The sequence below is a fragment of the Schistocerca cancellata genome, chromosome 1 (genome assembly GCF_023864275.1).
Source record: "Schistocerca cancellata isolate TAMUIC-IGC-003103 chromosome 1, iqSchCanc2.1, whole genome shotgun sequence".
NCBI classification, from domain to species: domain Eukaryota; kingdom Metazoa; phylum Arthropoda; class Insecta; order Orthoptera; family Acrididae; genus Schistocerca; species Schistocerca cancellata.
In genome coordinates, this window is record NC_064626.1 from 820134165 (window position 1) to 820148661 (window position 14497).

A 14497-nucleotide genomic window follows, 5' to 3' on the forward strand; every position below is an offset into this window, starting at 1 on the left:
ATTTTCTTCAGAACTATTTTTGATGCATGTGATATTAGGCTTAGAGTTCGGTACTGTTCACATTTTGTAGCTGCTGCCTTCTTTGGTATAGGAACAATGATACATTTCTGGAAGTCTGTTGGCATTTCTCCTGTGTTATAGATGGACCTAATAAGTTTAAGCAGCATCATTTTCATGCTGTCACCAGCATTCTTTATTAGTTCTGCATGGATGTCATCAATACCTGTTGCTTTGTTGTCCCGTGGTTCTTTTAGAGCTCTGTCAAATTCTTCTTGCAGAATGTCATCTCCGTTGTCATGTTCGTCTACTTGTTCTTCTCTTCCTATTACTTCCTCCAAACGAGGTGTTCTGGCATACAACTCCTCTATATATTCTTTCCATCTCTTCACCATGTCTTCACCAAACAGCATTTTCCCATTTTTATTTTCTATTGTGTCCGAGAGTGTTGTTTTACGTTTGTTAAAAAACTGATTTGCTGTTCTGTAGGCTAAATCAGTTCTTCCATTTTGCATATTTTCTTCCACTTCCCTGCACATTTCTTCAAGAAAATTTTCTTTTGCTTTCCTAGCTTCTCTATTAACTAAATTCCTTAGTCTTCTGTATTCAGCTTTTCCTTGTTTATCAGTTGCATTTTTGTATAATCTCCTGTTTTCTATAACATCAATAATATCTGCTGTAATCCAATTCCTCTTGTTTTTGAGTTCAGTTCTTCCAACTATCTTTACTGCTGCTTTGTATACATCAGATTTAATTTGATCCCAGTCTTCATTTATTCCCCATGTTGAAAATTTGTAGCTAGGTTGTCTGTTTCATGAGCATAGCGCTTTGCCAGTCCCTCAGTTTTCCTTTTTTCTAGTTCCCATTCAAATTTTACTGGCTTCTTCTTCAAACGTTTGAATCTCTGTGAACTTTTCATCAGAACCAGGTTATGATCACTGCCTGTGTCTGCATATGGATAGCTCCTGCAAGCTTTTATCTGGTTCCTAAAATGTGCTTTCACTAGAATGTAATCAATCTGTTTTCTCCTCAGGTCTCCAGGGGCCTTCCATGAGTATCCTATTCATTTGTGATATTGAAAAAGTGTGTTTGCAACAACTAATTGGTGCCTCGAGCAGAACTCAATTAGTCGATCTCCTCTTTCATTTCTTCTTCCAAGTCCATATTTGCCAACAATTCCTTCCTCCGGTTCTTCACCCACAATTGTGTTCCAGTCCCCCATGGCAAACAGGTTTTCATCTCCCTTAACATTTCTCATCGCATTACTTATTTCTTCATATATTTCGGCACAGGATGTGGAAGGCAATGGGAAACCACCACATTAAAGAACTACGGTAATCCCAAGCTTTAGCAGTAAACCATGTCAGGATCTTCTGTAAAATTTTCTGGAGATAAAATAGTCCCCCAATCGGATCTCGGGGTGGGGACTGCAAAAGATACAGACAACGTGAAGGAAAAGAATCCCTGTTTTAAACATAGCCACTTGGAATGTGAGAACACTGCTTCAGTGTAGCAAGCCAGAAAATGTAAAATTTGAAATGGAATGGCTGGAAATCGATATCCTAGGCATATCAGAGATGAGATGGCCCCAAACATGTGATTTCTGGTCTGGAGAATACAGAGTCATTCACACCGGAACTGACCAAGATAGATCAGGAATGGGAGGAGTTCAAATAATTTTGAGGGAAAACTATGGCTCATGTATCAAGGGATATGTGCAATATAGCTCTCTAACAATACTAGTCAGACTTCAAACTAAACCAAAGGACACTGTGATAGTACAAATATACATGCCAACATCCAAAGAAGAAGATGCAGTCATGGACAAAATATACGGAGAGATAATGACCTTACAACAATATTAATAGTAACGCCAGACTTTTTGCAGGTGGTGCAGTTGTCTATAATAAAGTACTTCCTGAAAAAGCTGCACAAATGTTAAGTGGGATTTTGATAATATTTCACCATAGTGCTAAGATTGACAACCTGCTTTACATATTCAGAAATGTAACATTGTGCTCTTAACAAAATGGAAAAAATGTAATATCCTATGTCTGCAACATCAATGAGTCACAGTTGGAATCAGTCAACTCATACGAGTACCTGGGTGTAACAGTTTGTAGGTTTATGAAACAGACCAATCACTTAGGCACAGCCATAAGTAAAGCAAGTGACATACTTTGGTTCACTGACAGAATACTAATGAAATGAAGTCAGCCTATAAAGGAGATTCCTTACAAAACACTTGTGTGACCTATCCCAGAATACTGCTCAAGTGTGTGGGATTCATACCAGATGGGACAAGCAGATGATATTGAATGTATACTGAGAAGGGTAGCACAGAAATCTCAAGTTTGTTTGACCCATGGGAAAGTGGCACAGAGATGCTGAAAGGACTGAACTGGCAGACATTTGAAGATAGACTAAAACTATTCTGAGAGTGCCTGCTTACAAAGTTTCAAGAACCTACATTAAGTAGTGAATCTAGGAATATGTTACAACTCCTCGATGCTCACCTCTTGTAGGGATCACAAGGACAAGATTAGAATGATTACAGCAGACACAGAAGTGTTTAAACAGTCATGCTTCTCATGCTCCTTACCTCAATGTGTTGCTCAGAAGCACTGGTAACAGGTACTATTGGCTACGAACTTAACAGTGGTTGCAGATTATGGATGTAGATGTAGTTAAACATAATTGAAGTAAACTGCGACATAATGGCTTCAAATATTAACAATGTTGCAATAATTCACTAATCTTTACTAAGTCCATCATACATCCTTTGCTTGATAGTCTGTTGTGTTACATCACACTATGTTCTGATTTTGCAGAGTGCGTGTATTGTCTCTCTCTGCTTCCAATACGGGTGGCATACAATCTGAAGCTGCTGCTTGCTTCACAGTTCTGGAAAGAATACAATTTCGAGTTCACCTCAGAGGATGGCTTTAAAGAACAGGAATTAGCAAGTATGCTATGAGAATAATTTTTTACTTTAATATCGTTATGGGTAAAGTAATTTGGAAATTAAGTAATCAGTACAAGAAGCATCTGTAGAAAAAGTAATACATGTATCTTCACTGAATTCACTAGTTTGTAATGCATTGTTTAATTTAAGAGATAATTGCAGGCATATACAAAAAAGGTATGATGAGACATAATTTACTATTTTAGATTTTTATTTTCTTTAGTCAGTTTTCAAAGTATTTATAGAAGAATGAAACTAAACTAAATAGCATGATTAAGTATTTGTCTGAAGTGGTACATGAGATGGAATGGTAATTTATAATGGTCACCTGTTCTAAATTTAAGATATTAATGTCCTACGAAAGTCAAATTTCTCTAATAATTTCATAGCTACATAATGTTATGTTGTTTGGATTTTGGTTTTCCTGATAGATTTTCCTTATGTTGGTACCCCAAAAAAGAATTATGAAACATTCTTCATGTTTGGAAAGTTTGTGGTTTTTTAATATTATTTGCTATATTTTTATTTCTTAATCTTGATATGATATTTTTGTGGTTTTTGAACTGTATAGTTAGTGGTAGTTGCATGCATCAACTTCTTTTTTTATATATGTCGCAATAAAGTGGACTTGACTTGTATTCAATATGGTAACACCAATACGGACAGAAAGTTTAAAGCTGATAATTCAGGAGATTAAGGGCCCAGAAATGTCACCAAAACCTGTGGATTTATGGAAAAAAATATCAGAGGATAGCAAACCCATGGAAAAATTATTTGGAAGTCTGGTTTAAAGCAAACACAAACCAATAGTGAGAAACATAGGATGAGGAAGTGGGGACGGGGGGATGGGAATCATTTACTGTAGATCCCTTGAACAAAAACTATGAGCAATGATTTGAAGAAAGCACAGGTCCACAATCTACAACATGGCCCCCATGGCGTGCGAAAACCACACCTGAAATGGCTGTGTGGGCTGATGCTCGGCCTGTCCCAGCATCGTTCAGTTCTTCTTGGAAGCACCCAGTACAGTACGACATTTCATTTAGTATTGTGGTGTGTGGCATTTTTTGGCCAGCACAACTCTCCAGTTCTGCAGAATTGTAGTGTCTGTGCTGTTTACCTTTTGTTGTTTATTTGTGTGGTGTGAAGGATGTTCACAGGTCCAGTGGCTATTTGCACAAAAGAGGAAGTCTAGTGATCTATCACCACAAGCCTTTAAAACTTAATGGAAATGACAGAAGAGAGTGAATCCTCAACATCTTTTATCCAGTCGTATAATGAAGGGGCTCTGCAAATTTGCTTTCAAAGGACTTTACAGTACCATGCAGAAAGAATCTTAAGACTTGCTTGACAATGAAAGAGCAATAAATCACTATAGACAGGTATCATTGCTCTTTACATCTAGAAGCACTTCGTGCAACATTTGCAGGCATGGAGCACATGAAGAAATTGATGGTACGAATAGTAAAACTTATGAAATCATATACATTATTCTGCTGCCGTTTGTAACATTTTTCTGTGGCATTGAGTGAAGAGTAAGGAAACTTGATGTGTTACTGTAAAGTGAATTGGTTAAATCAAGGGACCTGCCAGGAACAATTTTTCTATTTAAAACCTGCTGTTGTTGAATTCATCAAGAAAAAAGGTGTGCAAGAACGAAAATTACAACATTCAGAATGGACTGCGGACCTCATGTTTTAAGTGAACTTGATTGCACACTGCCACAGTAAAACATCGTAATGTAAAAAACACCTTTTTCTGTTTTGACGGGGATACATGTAAAAAGAAACTAACATTGTGGAAGAGACAAATTCTGAAAAATGCAGTCCAGTTCCCCATGGGTAGTGACATTAAAGAAAGTGCGAGGTTTGAAGAATTCATTGTTCCCTTGATAGAGTTACAAGGATAGTTTTCTAAATGTTTTGAAGACCCTGCCAATCTTACAGCTGCTTTTGAGCCTGTTTGAGATTCCAGTTGAAAGCACCCCTGTACATGGACTGGTGTAACTGATTGATTTGTAATGTAATTCCCGTATACAAATCCTTTTATGTTAAAACTGTCCAGGATATCTACTTTGTCTTCATCAAGTAGAATTTCTACATCTCCATAATGAAGTTGCAAAAGTGTTACAATACTTTGATCAACATATGTATGTGAAATACCTTTTTTCAATTGTGAAATGATATGTGTCATAATTACGCGGCAACTTGTTTGCAAAGAAATGTGAAATTGTCTGCATCTCTTTGTATGCAGACAATTTAACCAGATAAAAATTGTATAATGTCTTCAGTGCACCAGCAATAATTAAATAATACTGAAAAAATGTTTTGTTTGTGATCTGTGTTGTTGAGACATGTGAAATATAAAACCATGCTGTATGCAGTGCAATTGTATTGCTATTTAAATGTGGCACATTTGCAGTTTTCCCCTCTTCCCCCTTCTCACATTCAGTCAGTGTGCTGTAGCAGTAGGACAAATGTGCAGTCATGCTGAGTGCAATGTCACTCATGATAGGACAGGGATCATGAATTGAATTCTTAACTGCCCCTGATCTTCAAGAAAGGCATAGCAGAAGTAATCTACAAAACAAATGTTCAGCATTCTTAAAATCCATTTGTTGTAGCATCATAAAACATATTCCAAGCTCAAATGTAATGAAGTACCTTGAACAGAATTACGTCCACCATGCCAACCACAATGGAGTGTGAACATCAGTCATGTGAAACACAACTGTTGAAAAGGACATTGTCTGAAAGCTTTGCAACATTTCCTATCTTGTTTATTTGCCCATCCACCACTCAACACATGGAGAGTGATTACCCCTACTCCTTCATTTATTTGTAGTTCACCTCCGTAGTTGAGTAGTGAGCATTGACCACCTCTACTCCTTCATTTATTTGTAGTTCACCTCTGTAGTTGAGTGGTCAGCATTGCTGACTGCTTTGTGGAGGACCCATGTTCAATTCCTAGTACTGCCAGGGATTTTTCTTCTTTGGCGAGACTTGAACTGGGTGCACTCATCCTCATGATGCCAATTGAGGAGCTACCTGATTGAGTAGTAGTGGTTCCAGACCACGAAAACGACTATGCCTGGGAGAGCAGTGTGCTGATCCCATGCCCCTTCATATTGCATCCAATGTTTCCTTTGGCAGAAGATGGCATGGCAGTCACTTGCTACCAATAGGCATGGCAGGACATGTGGAGCAGAGTTCACATGTTTTTTCCAGTACTTGTAGTCCACACAGGACTTTCAGATAGCATTAATGTTGTCTGTATGTTATAGCAAGTAAATCAATTTAGCACTAAGCATTTGTCATGTTTCTGTATCCAGATGTTTTTGAACAACTGAGTATGGTGGATATGCAAAGGCTAGAATATATGAAGCGCTGTCCTCTTGGAACAGCTGAACGTTGCTTGATGGTAGCTCAGTTGTTTGGAGATCTTGCGGAAGTTGACTTTTGGACTGTAGCGCTTTATTATCTCCAAGTAACCAAAGTTGAGATGAAGCATGGGTAAGTCCAGTTTATATTAGCATTGAGGCATACTCTTCCCAAAGTTAAATATGGGCTGCTGGAAAATGTATTAGCATTGATGATACCTGTTATTTGCCCTAATTTTGCATTCATGTAATGACTACATTTTTCGTTAAAACTGTAGATTTAGTTAAGTATCTCATAGTAGTGTTCAAAATTGCACAGGAGCCCCAATGTGGAACTTCATCATTTTTCGTTTTGGATCCTTGTATTTTTCAAAAACAAGTATGAAATAAAGAAATTTATGATCTTATCGCATAATCAACTGCAGTAAACAAAAATTATGTTTAAGTAATTTGTTAATTGTGTAAGCAAGCCATAGCTGGTGAGTCTAGCTGGCGAGTCATTTCTCACAATTTTTAAGATATTTTCAGTAGTGGGTGTCCCACAATTTGCAGATATTTATCAAAAAGTTGTATTGTTCCATCATCAGTTGCTATGAAATTTTTTATTATTGCTATCAGTTTTGATTGTTACTATTCATCACCAAATGCAAGAAATTTCTCAATTCCTTTATCCATGTGGATACATATGTGATGTCCATCCCTCTTTACATAATATCAGAAATATGAACTGGACAAATGAACTTAATACATAGAATTTAAACATTGCCCATAATATACTGGTGTGTACAACATAAGGACGAAAGTAACTTTCACATTATTTGTCAGTGCCAAGTAACATAACTTTATGTAGCTTCCCCTATTATCACATTTCCATGATTACTAGTTTAGTACATGCTCAGACGTGACAATGCTGCCAAACAACACCATCAGCACAAGGCACTGTAGTGGTTGACAGTGGCTTGACAACAAGCTTAGGAAGAGAACCCTGCAAGAGGAAATGAAAACTTGCAATGTGAGTCAATCTGTGGGGAGAGCAAGTCAAAGTCCATGGGATTCAAACTGTTAGGTGCAGGAGCAAGTGTGTCTAGGGCCCATTGCCACAGGCGAAGGGAGAGTGCGAAAGGGGCCCTCCCACATTGAGGGGGAGCACACCAAGTGGGAGCCCACACCTGGAACTATGTCACAACCAACCCTACTGCTTGGCTGACATGGAAGACCATAGCAATGATGACCCAACAGGGTGTAGGCACAACTGATTTATAAGACAGATCCTGCTTCTCACAGACACCCATCACAAATAGGTGGTGACTTTTGTGAGCCACTATGACACCCAGCAGTCATCCATTCTGTCAACGGAAAGACCGAGTCCAAACGGCTATCCCGATGGCAAAACATGGCAGGCCATAATGAGTCTCGTCTTGCAACTCAGCTTGCAAAAAATCCAGAAGACTCTGTGGCTGGTGCCCATGCAAACATTCCACTGGACTGCACCCATTGACTGGCATCACATCATACGTAGCCAGAAAACTCAACAATGCATTGTCACAGGAAGATATAGGCACAGACATCTTCATTTAGGTTTTAAATAAATGTGCCCCCATCTCCCAGTTAGAAGCTGGGTGATATGGGGTTGTAATCAGATGCTGGATACTCTGTGAATGCCAAAGTCTTCAAATTCTCTTGCAACACAAATTGCAGAATGTTATCAGACACGAGGGTCCTGGGGGCTCACTTGGTGGAAAAAGTGACTGAAAATGCGTGAATAGTCGCTGTCAACAACATGGAAGACAGCTTGGCTATGTATGAGAAATTTTGATAAGGCATCATCCACCAACAACCATGTGCTGTCCAAAAATGGATCCATGAAATTGACGTCCATCCTGTTCCAAGAGTGCCCTTTTGGTGAACCTGGTTAAGAGGAAAAAGACTGAGGCTCCTTCGGGTTCTTGGGTGCCAGCAGGTTGATGATGGCTTTGATGTGTGTGTGTGTGTGTGTGTGTGTGTGTGTGTGTGTGTGTGTGTGTGTAGGAATGAGGCCAGGTATTGCCCATCGCAAATGTGAGAACCTACTGCTAATCAGACTCTGGATTGGGCCCCACTGGCAGCCATAAGTAATGAATCTCACAGCAATAATTATTGAGAAAGAGGGCTTACCTCTGCAATTGGTGGTGAGTCCTATCTGGGAGCTGGGAATGAGGACCAAACAAGGAAACCACCAGCTTGGGGTCGATGATGAGAAATCTTGCCCCATACGAGAAAATTTGAAACTTTTTAATTCTAAAACAATAGCTATTGCCTGCTTTTCCACCTGTGAATAATTACACTGTGCCTTGGGAAGTGTCTTTAATGCATAAGCAATGAGCTGTTGGGTGCCATCCCAAGTCAGTAGGAAAGAACTGCAGCAGTGTCATACTGGAGTGCATCACAAGACCGGGTTAAAGGTTTACCCAGTGTAAAAGAAACCAAACAGGGAGCAGAGCACAAAAACTGCTTGAGGAACTGAAAAGAAGCCTGTTGACAATCTGGAGACTAGACAAACTGAATGTCCTTTTGGTGAACATGGTTAAGAGAAAAAAGACTGAGGCTCCTTCGGGTTCTCGGTTGCCAAAAAAATGAGGCCATCTTTGCCAAGTACATGTCCCAAAAAATGCTGCTTTGGTGAGAAAAACAGCATTTCTCCACCTTTTAATGAAGGCCAGACTCAAGAAGGTATTCAAAAACCATTTGTAGATTTTGTTAATGCTCCTCTCGTATAGAGATCATAAACCTGATGCCATCAACATAGTTTATGGAACAGGGAATGCCCTGAATTGAGTACTCAAAAAAATTGTTGATAAGTTCCAGTGCAGATGAGATTCCAAAAGGCAAGTGATTACACTGGTAAAACCTAAAGAGAGTGTTGAGTACCAAGAAAATCGGAGAAGGCGTGTCCAAAGGCAACTGCTGGTACACGTCACGAAAATCAGTGCATGAAAAATAGTGCCCCCACCCCCTTCGCCAACAATTCCTCTGGCCACAGAATTATATATTTCTGTCAGGCCTCTGACTCGCCACCACAAGGGTGGCCCAGTGACTCGATGCAATAGGCAAAATGACACACTGATCCTGCCAATGCTGCAACTTTGCCTTTACCTTGTCATGCTTGGAGAAGTGAATTGGGCAGGGCAACAAAACTTAGTTACTGCCAATGGTTTAAGATAAACATGTGCCTCAAAATTTTCTGCCCAGCCCAAGGTATTCTCAGATAGCTAGTTGTATGACCATAGTAAGGAATACAAACCTCGAAAATGGAAAAGGGGGGAGGGGGGGGGGGGAGGACAGAAGCATCACACACACACATAAGAATGGCCTTCATTACCACTGTAGTATCTGCACAGGCATGACAATGCCAGTGAACAACACTGTCATCACAAGGCATGGATGGGCCAACAGTAGCTCAACAACAAGCTTGTGATTGGGCCCACAAGAGAAAATGAGAACTCATCGTGTAATCAAATCTACGGGCCCACAGAAAGTCTGAAATCACATAGAGATGTGCACAGCACATGACAGGTGCAGGTGCCTGACAACTGAGCACATGGAAATGGCCCATGGCACGAAGCACCAGGTGAGGTGGTTGAACTTAACGTTAGAACTGCCCCGTTTGGCTTGCTGTCACTGGCAGAGAAACACTTCCATCAGCGAGTCTATCCATAATATTATGCATCACAGTTGCCCCCATGGTAGTTGTCCACACTATTCTGCCACAATAACCACATAACCACGCCAGTTCATCTACCTCCATTCCAATGTTTGCTGCTGGGAATACTAAAATTAAATTATTACCTCCCTTTACTTACTGAATTACCCTTCAGTAACCTTCTACACTTTGTCTGTGTTTTCATATTCTGCTTGTATCATCAGCATGTACGTGGAAACTGCTGTGGTTGGTATTGGTTTGCTGCCAATTCTGAATGGGTTATTCCCATCATTGATCTGTTCACAGTAACTCATTCTCTGGTCTACCTTCCTATTCATTATGAATCCTAATCCTGTTTACAGTTTTCTGATGCTGCTGATATTATCGTTTATTTATCTGACCATAAATTACTATCTTCCTTCCATTTCACTTCAATGATCCCCACTATATCAAGACTGAGTCTTTGCATTTCCCTTTTAAGGTTTTATAGTCTCTCTACCCCATTCCAGCATTCCAAACTGCAGTTCATAGAATGTTGCACTTTAGTTGGTTTATTCAATCTTTTTCTCCTCCTTGGCAGCCTCCTCCCAGAAATCCAAATGGGAAACTTATCTTGAAGCTTGTGTCATCATCATCATCATGACATTTTCAATTACAGGCCACATGCCCTGTGGATACACATAGTTTGTCTTTAATGCAGTGGTTTCCATTGCCATCTGCATCCTCGTGTTGTTGGTTATTGTTGATTCTTCTAACTTTCACGGGCAGTTTCCCACCCCAAGGCCAAGATGTTGTTGCCCTGAAACTCTTGTTTGCTCTTCCACCCTCTTTGATGAATCCAGGACCCAGGTTGTTTTGAATATTACTCAAAGACTCTACCCCTCGACCATAGGAAAACTATGCTTTTTCAGAACAGTCATGATTTGGTTAAAAAATTATTATGTCACTTCCTTATTACAATGCCAGTTTTGGTCAAACAACAGGCCACCCTCTGGTATTAAGGACAACCTTGCAAGTGCTTGGGAAGTGTGATCATAAATGGTGGCAGGTTAGCCAATGAACTTGGGAAAAGAGTACAACAAGCAAACAGCTTCTACTAGAGCATAAGAAATATTTTGTGGAACATTGATGTCTTGGCAGAAGATAAAATATTCTATATTCATCTTATTATGAATCTGTTCTATCATACACAGCTGGTATATGAAACAAACAACAAAAAGGGAAGAGAGAAGAATGTAGAAAGTAGAGATGAAATTTTTCCAGAGATATTGAGTGGAAGACAAGAGGGGATAGAATCAGAAACGAGAAGATCAGAATAAGGACCGGAATCTCAAAACTTCAGGAAAAGCTGAAGGGGTGTGCACATATGATAAGTGGAGAGGAGAGAGTGCCACAAAAAATATTTTATGAAAGGTTAATTCAAAAGCAACCATAAAGAAGACACAGAAAGAAATGGGCAGATATCGTGAGGGAGGTCACTGAGAAGATGGGAGGAAAACCGAAAGAGATGTTATGGAGAGACAGACTACAATAGAGGTGTTTGTTTTACAACCTGACCTGAGAAACTGGAAATAGATAATGAAGTAGAAGAAGAGGAGAGAAATTACCTAAAGATGGTCTGTTGCTTAGAGGAGATTGGTGGTTTTAATAAAGAAATGACATATAGTGTTTGTGCTAAACAATGATTTTTTGTTTTAATATATAAAAGCTATAAATCATCAGCTCCTGAGAATAATCTTTTTTTCTGTTATGGCTGTTGTGGTTGTACTGCACTTGTTGTACCTGTATCTGTTGTACTGTGTCTTCTAGATTAATATTTTAAATAAAACTCTTAGCAACAGCTATGTCAAAATGGATGTAATGATAAAAGGTAAATAATGCCTGGTTGGTTTGGGTAGGGGCCATATGGTCTTCGTGTTCCAAGTCAATAAATAAGTAAGTCGGGCATGGAAGAATGGGCTGTAGGGCCAGAATTATTTAAATGAATAAAATGGCTGGTATTGAATTTAAAATGTTATTATTTGTTGAAGTTATAGATTTAATTAATGTTCACAACTGGTTCTGGCTTTTACATTTAGGACTTTTCAGGTGTATCTGAAAATTGTGAAGTTGTGAAACAATGTCAAATCGTATGACAGTGGTTTACAACAGACAGTTTTCAGATCCACTTGGAAACATCCTAGATATGAAACCAAAAACCAGTTATGGACTTAAATAAAATGTATGCCATCAACTGGAACAGCCTTTCATTAACTGAGTATACAGATGAGAGATAAAAGCACACCCAGAACATGGAAAACCTAGTAATTTGTTGATGTGTTTAATGTGGTCACAAATGCACAGATATCTCCAGAAAAGAAGTCATTAACCTCAAGAAAATGGGCATAGTTTCTGCAGAAAGAACAAATAAATCACAGAAGAAATCAAGACATTACAAAAAATACAGAGTTCAGATCCTATATGGCTGCAAGAATTTCATTTCCGAGGATTTATAAGAGATAGACATAAAAGGGAGGCAACTTGTATCTATGAAAGTGTCATATTTTATATTTCCTGACATAAAATAGTTATTACAGAATGACTGTTGTGATTATTGTGTCCTTCCATCTTCGGTGTGCAGTTAATAAGTACTAGACAAAAAATTTCTGTTGGTGGTCATTTACATGAAGAATCAGATTTTAAAAAAATACCCCCAAGCCCCTGTAGCAGTGAAGGAGAGCAAATCAAATTTGAATAGTTAACAGTTTTTAATCATTTGAGAAAATGGTTAATGTCGCTGCTATTAAGTTGAAGATTTTTCAAGTGGTGAGCTACATTTGTCATCCAGAGCATTTAAATGCTGATTAAGAAAAGTAATGGTTGGCCAGGATGATTAAAATGATACAGCTTGAGCATGTGAAACAAAGTGAGTGGAGATGCATAAATTGATTAGTTCTTAAATCCAGCATCTGCTGAAACTGGATTCAGCATAAATTGTGGATAAAGTTATGGTTGCAGGTTGTGAAGTAATATTTATAAAGATGATGACAACAATTACAACTAGACCCATATGTCCTTAACCATGTAAACTGAATTTTCTGTTTTATGGATGAGGATAATGTGACTAAATTATATTACGTATAAAAAATTCCTTCTCCCCCCTTTCCCTTTCAGGGCATCATCTGCTTTTTGGTAGAGGTTTGTGGCTCGTATGCTTGAGATGAAAGAGCTGTTTTCACAAGTGGAAAATCAGAGAAAGTAAATAAATAAATAAATAAATGGCATGGAGATCCAGAAGGTAACAGAAAATATGGAATGGGAGATACAAAATGTATCTGCAATAAATGTGTTGATCTTAGTTTCATATAGCCTTCTTTCTTTTAAAAAGTATCCGGAAGTGAGTTAATACTCCCTGTAGTTGTGAATGCTCAGGAGGAGGTTATGACACTTCATGGATGAGGGGAGAGTACAGGAGGAGGAGGCGGGAGTGGGGGGGGGGGGGCAGTTGAACTCTATTAATATATCTGCGTTAGTATTATTGTATTTGTGATGCTGTAATTACAGACTCTATTTGTGCATCAAAAGAGTGACTGCATTGAGAAGAAAATTTACAAATAACTCTGCAAGCAATTGTTCAGCCATAAGAAGGTACTGCAATACCTCTACCCACCATCTTTCCTGTTCAAATTGTGAAGGATCCAATAGAAAAATAAGTGATAGCTCTCCATGTATAACCAAAGTCCCTTATGATATCGGGTAATAAAGTTTTCCCTTGAAGTATAACATAATTTTTATATTTACTGTGTGTGTGTGTGTGTGTGTGTGTGTGTGTGTGTGTGTGTGTGTGTGTGTGTTTTTCTCAGAATATGGTTGGATAACATGATGGTGTTGATGTACGCCTTTGCTTAAAAGTGTGTGTGGACTGTATCATAATCAGTAATTTCTTCCATTCACTGACCAGAAGAGACTACTTTGCTTTTTGACTGCTTTCACCTAAGGTCAGTTTTAATAGACTACAGTGAATATATTCCCTCCCCACACGAATGTTCCTTTTACCATAATCTGTCTTTCTCTCAAATTAAATTCAGTTATTTATGCTAAGAACCCAAGTGTATAAATTTGTTGCGGTGAGTTGTTATATCACTCCAAGTGTTTTATTGAAATCACCAAAAATATGGTACACTAGTTATGGCACTCAAACAAGCACCTGGGAGCAGCAGGGTTCATAAACCCATTCAGCCATCCAAATTTCTGTTGATGTTGTTTCCCTGAATTAATTAAAGCAAGGACATAGCTGATGTCCTTTATCATTCTTTTCTTATTTGAACTTTAGCTCATCTCTAATAACCTCATTGTCATTAGCATATTACGCTCTAATCGTCAATCCTTTCCTGGTTCCTTTTTTCCTATAAAACTGACCATTTACAAAACATGCCAGTACTGGTGCTTAGTATAGCTACTACTCTGTTGTAAGCATGTAGTACAAAAAATTGGTTGA

General features: G+C 38.6%; 1 protein-coding gene across 1 annotated transcript in view; it reads left to right on the forward strand.

Annotated features, from left to right (window-relative positions):
* LOC126188321 (WD repeat-containing protein 11-like) overlaps nt 1–14497 on the forward strand; it is a 209064-nt gene that overhangs the window by 168928 nt on the left and 25639 nt on the right. The window contains exons 18-19 of the mRNA XM_049929917.1: nt 2829–2963; nt 6294–6474. Of these exons, the coding sequence (XP_049785874.1) occupies nt 2829–2963; nt 6294–6474 (316 nt within the window). The remainder of the gene's footprint in view (nt 1–2828; nt 2964–6293; nt 6475–14497) is intronic.